Source organism: Quercus suber, unplaced genomic scaffold (assembly GCF_002906115.3).
Source record: "Quercus suber isolate HL8 unplaced genomic scaffold, Cork oak 2.0 scaffold_1426, whole genome shotgun sequence".
Classification (NCBI taxonomy): domain Eukaryota; kingdom Viridiplantae; phylum Streptophyta; class Magnoliopsida; order Fagales; family Fagaceae; genus Quercus; species Quercus suber.
Window position 1 is genome coordinate 1 of NW_027070801.1, and position 6,406 is coordinate 6,406.

At 37.4% G+C, this 6,406-nt stretch overlaps 1 protein-coding gene across 1 annotated transcript; it reads right to left on the reverse strand.

Moving 5' to 3' along the window:
* Nucleotides 1–4: 4 nt before the first annotated feature.
* Nucleotides 5–4,863, reverse strand: LOC111999594 (putative calcium-transporting ATPase 13, plasma membrane-type; the record flags this gene model as incomplete). Its single annotated transcript, XM_024031727.2, has 3 exons — nt 4,750–4,863; nt 2,941–3,189; nt 5–2,338 (listed from the first exon to the last, which is right to left on the reverse strand). Coding segments are annotated over exons 2-3 (2,559 nt in total), but the record flags the coding sequence as incomplete, so codon positions are not given.
* Between the last annotated feature and the right edge of the window lie 1,543 nt (nt 4,864–6,406).

Below are 6,406 nucleotides of genomic sequence, written 5' to 3' on the forward strand. Positions count from 1 at the left end.
TAGTTCTTAGATGTGAGCCAAGTATTCTAGTCAAGCAATTCCATAACTCAGCCGTGCACTTTGTAACCCAATCACTAGCCCATGAAACCATCCCAGCAAGAAGACAACTAAACCACTGCACCCAATTCAATCTTGCATTGCCTACGATAATATGTGCAATCTCAATAAAAGCCACCTGCAGTATGAGAATAACACCCACAGAAATCCAAAACAATGGGTTCCGATGAATGCTCTTAAACACATTCTTCTTCTCCAATTCCCTTGCATTTACTTGGTTAAATACTTGGCAGAGAACAAAACTGTTAAAGATAATGGTTTTATTTACCTTATTGCTAATACCCCGGATAGTTTTCCCTTTGAATTGGAATGCCACTGAGATGGTAACTTGATAGAGAGCTTGAGAGACAATGTTTCTCCACATGGCTTTGGTGATAAGTGGTTTAGTTTGTTTCAATGGCAGCTTTTCCATCAGTTCCTCTGTTGGTGGCTCGGTCAATAATCCAATGCCACCGAGAAGTGACACAACAAAGTTTGCCCATAGCAATTGGATAGACGTAATTGGAGAATATCCACAAAACATTGTTGTGATAGAGGCTATCAACAGCCCTGCTATATTCATGGTGAGCTCCAGTTGGATATACTTCTGAATATTCTCGAAAGTACATCTTCCAAACCTTGAAATGGTGACCAAGAAACTGAGATTTCCATCACCAATGATGATGCCAGAACTTGCTCTAGCCATTTCAGTGCTACAATTCCTCATAGTAATCCCCACATCAGCTTCTTTTAGGGCTGGAATCGCATTTGTTTTAACTCCCACCATTGCTACTATATGGCCTTCATTCTTCAAATATTGCACTAAAGTGAGCTGGTCAGATGGGATTGAGCTTCCTATCAAGATGATTTGATCAACTTTATTCTTCCACTCTTCATTGCTGAATTTCCGAAATTCTTCACCTTTAAGCACCATTGCATTTGAGCAGGGAAGTAGTCCACACTCGTGAGCTATGGTTTCCAACACTGACACATTATCTTGTGAAACCAGAGTGATTTTAAATCCGACATTTTTCAAAGCTCCTATTTCCCTTCCAACTGTCACCGAGTTTAGTGTTGGCATACACCAACCTGTTGTATCAATGCAAATACTTGTGACTGAACTCATGGTGAGGCAAGCAAAAGGTTCTTGAGGAAAAGCCTGTTCAGAGTCTTCAGACATCATCTTCTTATTCCAATAAGAGATGGCAAGCGTGATTACAAAAGGTATTCCTTCCATTACTCCAACCAGCAATGTAGCAAGTGAAGTCGTTAAGGTACTAATCTTCCCATTTGGTTTCATCACAATTTTCTCTATCGCATCCATTATCTCTTTGATTGCCTTTGGTTTCTCCTTGAGGTCTGGGAGGCTAGACTTATTATCTTCCTTCAGAAGCATAAAACGGAGGAATAACACTACAAGGATGAGGATAGATATTGAAAGACCAAAAATTTGTGTGCCTTTGTTCACCTTGTCAATTTGCGCTGGTAATGGGGTCTTTTCGGGGACATTGGTAACCTGCTTCATCAAATCACCCAATCTAGTGTTCGTGCCCACTGATGCAACTAGCATGCAACCCTTTCCATCAATCACCTTTGCACCATAGAACAAAAAAGGGTTCTCCTCATTAATGGTGGACTCTAAATCATCATCCAGTTTCAAGGATTCACCAATGAACAAACCATCAGCAGGGACGATATAGCCCCTCTCTAGGCATACTAGGTCACCAATCAAAACATCGCCAATGATTACTTTGTGTAAACGTCCCCCTCTAATAACATCAACCATCATTCTCTGCAATTCAAATGGTTTATGCTTCCCTGACATCCTTTGGGAATGTTTAAGTCGACGCTGATTACGTAGTGAATCAATGACCACAAGTATGATGATGGCAAGAATTATGATGACCCCTTCATACCAACCAGTTCTCAGGCCTTCCTCCTTGACACCAAAGCCAAGTGACAGTGCCGCGCACATGAAGAGAAGCAAAATGATGTAATTATTGCATGATTTTGGGAGAAATTGAAGGAAGCCTAGTGCGCTAGTTTGTGTTGTGGACTCTGTGCAAGCTATGCATCGAGAGCGCTCATCAGTGAGGATGATTCTCATCTCTAAATCAGTACCCAAAGCCTCTGCAATTCCTTGGATGCCTCCAAACTTTCGTATGGAATCCAAATCTTTCTCTTTTACTATCTTGGCAATGGTTGCTTGCTGGAGTTGTACTTTTTCATTTCTGATACAGTTGTCATTCTCACCATCCAAATTTACACTTTGAGGTGATTCAGTTAAAATTTCCACAATATCCTGCTATATCAAATAGAAAATAAATTAGTATTTTGGCTATTCTATTAAACTTGAATTCAGTTTTAGTTCTAAATCAGAGTCATAATCCCATTTGGACCGACAAGAGTGCTATTTGTTAAACTTAAGGCAAAAATGAGATCATGAAGAGAGGAAGAGGAAATTAAAATGATAGTATTGCACAGAATGATCATGTACATGGTGGGTGCCCTGTATTTATACACACATAAAAGCAATAACAGAAGGGTAGTTAGCCGTTGCACAGTCACACTAGATGATGTATAACCGTGCACAGGAAGTTGACATCACATGATCAGTTCTGATATATGTTTAGGGTAATCTCTCTCACACACATCTTGTTACACAAAGCGTACACACAATTCAAATTTTGAACTAAAATCGTGTACTGAAGTCACAATTTCTATTCAAAAACAGAATTTTGTGTGTTTGTCACTAACAATTAGTCAATTACCCAATATTTATATGTTTTAAATGAACTATGAAACGTGTTTAGAACCTAATTAAACTGTCTGTCATATATCTCTTCATAATTCATTATACAACTTATAGATATCCATGGGAGAGAAAATAGAAGAAGAGCTTACTGCTTCTCTTGTATCATCATCGAAGCTGGTAGGAGCACTGTAGTAGGAAGTGCACAATGAAAGAGATCTGAGGAAAGCAAGAGAACCATTGTCATCAGCTATATGTATGAGATTTCGCTCATGTAAGCGCAAAAAAACCGTGCGCCAACGCTCTCTTGGAGGATTTCTGGGCGTTAGCAACCCAGTTTGCTGAGACTCAAGGTCAAGGCCGGAGCTTGTTAACATTTTGGCTTCTCAAAACACATCTTTCTGTACCAACAAGAGCAATTAACAAATCAATAGATAAACAAAATAACAGTTAATTAATTAGGAATAACAGGAAAAGAACTTTGCATAATAGATAGATAGACATACTCGTACTATTGCAAGTAGAAAATCTATCATATATAAAATGAAAGCTGTTTATGAGAATTAAGATTGAAGTTTAATTGTTCCAAAAACAAATGCTTGAAGTTTCTTGTCATAACACGGTTCGCTTTAGCGTTCATTCAGTTCCGTGCGAAGCTTCGTACGAAGCTTGTTTCAGTGAGAACTTAGAAGCTTCGTAAGAAGCTTGTTCCTCTTGGTTTTGTTGTAATTTGCTTCTTTTTTACTATTGACTACTTGTAATTTCTATTGCTTTTTTTTTTATTATTAAATAAGGATGAAGCTTTATTAAATACCAACAACCAAACAGGCATCAACACGCTTAGCTCCTAGGAACCTTAAATTTTCATCTCCTTCATGATAGGCCCAACAGAGGACACAGGAGAGAGGAACAGACTTTGAAGCCTAGGAGTAAGCAGTCCTCCTAATAAAATTATTTAATGTATAAACTAAATATTTTATCTCATTTAGATAAGATTAGTCATTGCACAAGGCGGCGACGATCCGAGGCTAGGTCCATACTGGTCGAGCTTGAGACGAGGAGATCCGAGTCAGGTGGGTCGGGATCGATTGGATTTGGTTTTCTTTGGGGTTGTTGGCCACGGATCAAGCTCTGTTGTGGATTTGGGTTTAGGATGGTATTGGACTGTTGGGGTATTGGTGGATTTGGGTTTGGGATTGTAGCCAAGGATTTTGGGATTAGTTTGAATATTTGAATTTAGGGGGTGTTTGGTAGTTAAGTTTTAACACATTTGTACATATTTTAAACAACTTTACACATATTTTAATACATTTTTTCACTCACATGTATATCAAAAACACCCAAATAACATTACTCAAACTAACCAACCAAACAAACATCTTTTAGAAACAACATGGCCTATGTTGATTTAAGATTGTTGGACTAAATTATTGTTTGGTTACCAAGAAATGGCAAGAAAGGGGGAAAAACCAATATCAATAAGTAAAAATGAAATTCTGCCAGGTTAAGAAAATTGTGAGAAACTTATAGAAGAAAAAAAAAATACAAAACGGAAAAAATTAGTAAAGAAAAGAAAATTATCTTTTAAAGTTGGTGTGGCTTTTTTTTTTTTTTTGCCACCTAAGCACTGGTATGGCCACTTAAACTTAGACACATCAGCATCAGATCTAATTTTTTAATATTAAATATGCCACATGTAGCAATTATTTGTCCCATAATCATTTTTCACCGATAGTGAGTTAACGGCAAAAACCAAATTATCTGTAAATTTACAATAGTAGGAACCAAATTGATTAATATCAAAATATAAGAACTAAATTGACTGTAATCTTAAAATATGGAGATCAAAATAGTATTTTCTCAACCAAAAAAAAAAAATCAACATAAAATGTTGTCAGTTATCAGCAAAAACACATCCAAGAAAAGAAGAATCAAAGGATGTTTGGACATAGAATACTGACCTGAAGCTTTTCTATGTATCTGAGAACCCGAAGCAGAGAGAGAGAGAGAGATGGTGTGTTTGTTGGAAAGAAAGCAAGTGAGCAGAGCAAATGATGCGAAAGAGAATATTAGAGATGGTGATGGGAGAAGCTAGGCGCAACCTTATATTTATACCAAAACAAGTTGAGATCAACCGTTTCCAAGAACCTTCCAATTAATCAGTATCAGCATATTCGTTCACAATCCTTTTTTCTTGACCTCTTTTTAGTCAAATCAATACATGCACCGCATGTCCTCTCTCTTCGTTGCATACTTGCTTTTTTATTTTTATTTTATTTTATTTGAGAGAGCATCTTTATACAACTTTTATGCTAGGTCGTGTTACATTTTGTGACTCTTTTGGTATATTTTATGCATTTAGGTTTGTCAATTTAATTTCCTTATTTTTTTTTTTTTTTTGTAAAAAATTTGAGACTTACAAAAATAACGAAACGAAACAAAACAACATCATTTTTGGGACACTTAACGAAGCAGTTCAAGTGGACAATATGACCATATTGAATCAAATTCAAAATTATAGGATTAAAATGAATAAAATTTCGTTTGAGTTCTGCAGTTTCTAGTAACTTATTTATATAGTGTTTATTAAAAAAATATATTTTTTAATAAATTTTATGATAAATGTGCAATGAATGGTTAAAAGTAACTCATTTTTTAAAAATCTAAAATTTATATTATTTGAAAAATAAATAGATAAACAAACTAAACCAAAAATCAAAAAGCAAATCAACTTTTTCCAAATGCACACTTAAATCAAAATTTATCCAAAATTTAATCTAATCTTTTTTTTTTTCTTTCATAAAATTAAAAGAACATAATCCCCAAAACTTTCAGAAAGCCTAATAGTCCATTTAGAGCTAGAACTCAGCCCATGAGGCCCAAAATCTATTTCCTCTAGCAGAGTAGAAGTCTACAAGGCCCAGTAGCAGAGCACACTGAGTAATTCTGATAGATAGTGTCTGTGACTCTCAAGTAATTCTACCTCCACTTTTTTCTCTCAATATATTTCTCTCAAGCCCATATCATCATCAATTTATAATTAAGGCTGCGTTTGTTTTGGGTGAAAACCATTTCCGGAAATGGTTTTCGAATTTTCCTTGTGTTTGGTTGCGCTGGAAAATGCAATTTTCCGGAAAATATACTTAAAGTTTGACCAAATTTTCACCCTTGACCCGGAAATCATTTGAAGCCCTTATTTTACCTTCAAATGATTTCCGGAAAAGAGAGAGCCAGAGCCGAACCAAAACCGAGCGAGAGAGAGAGCGAGAGCGAGAGAGAGAACGAGCCTTCGACTTCGACTTCGCCGGCGTTCACGAGCCTTGGACTTCGCCGGCGCCACGAAGCTCCAGATCGCTCCAACGGTCGCCTCAAGCTCCAGATCGCTCCGAGCTCCAGATCGACTCCAACGGTTGCCTCAAGCGCCTTCGCGATCGCCTTCGCCTTCGAACCCACACGCCGTCGCCTTCGAACCCAAACCCGACCACACGCCGTCGCCGTCGCTTCGAACCCACTCGCCTTTGAACCCACACCCGACCCACACGCCTTCGCCTTTTGATCGGATTTGATGATTTTTTGTCTTTGGGTTTTGTATTTTTGTGGCTGTGGACTGAGGAATGA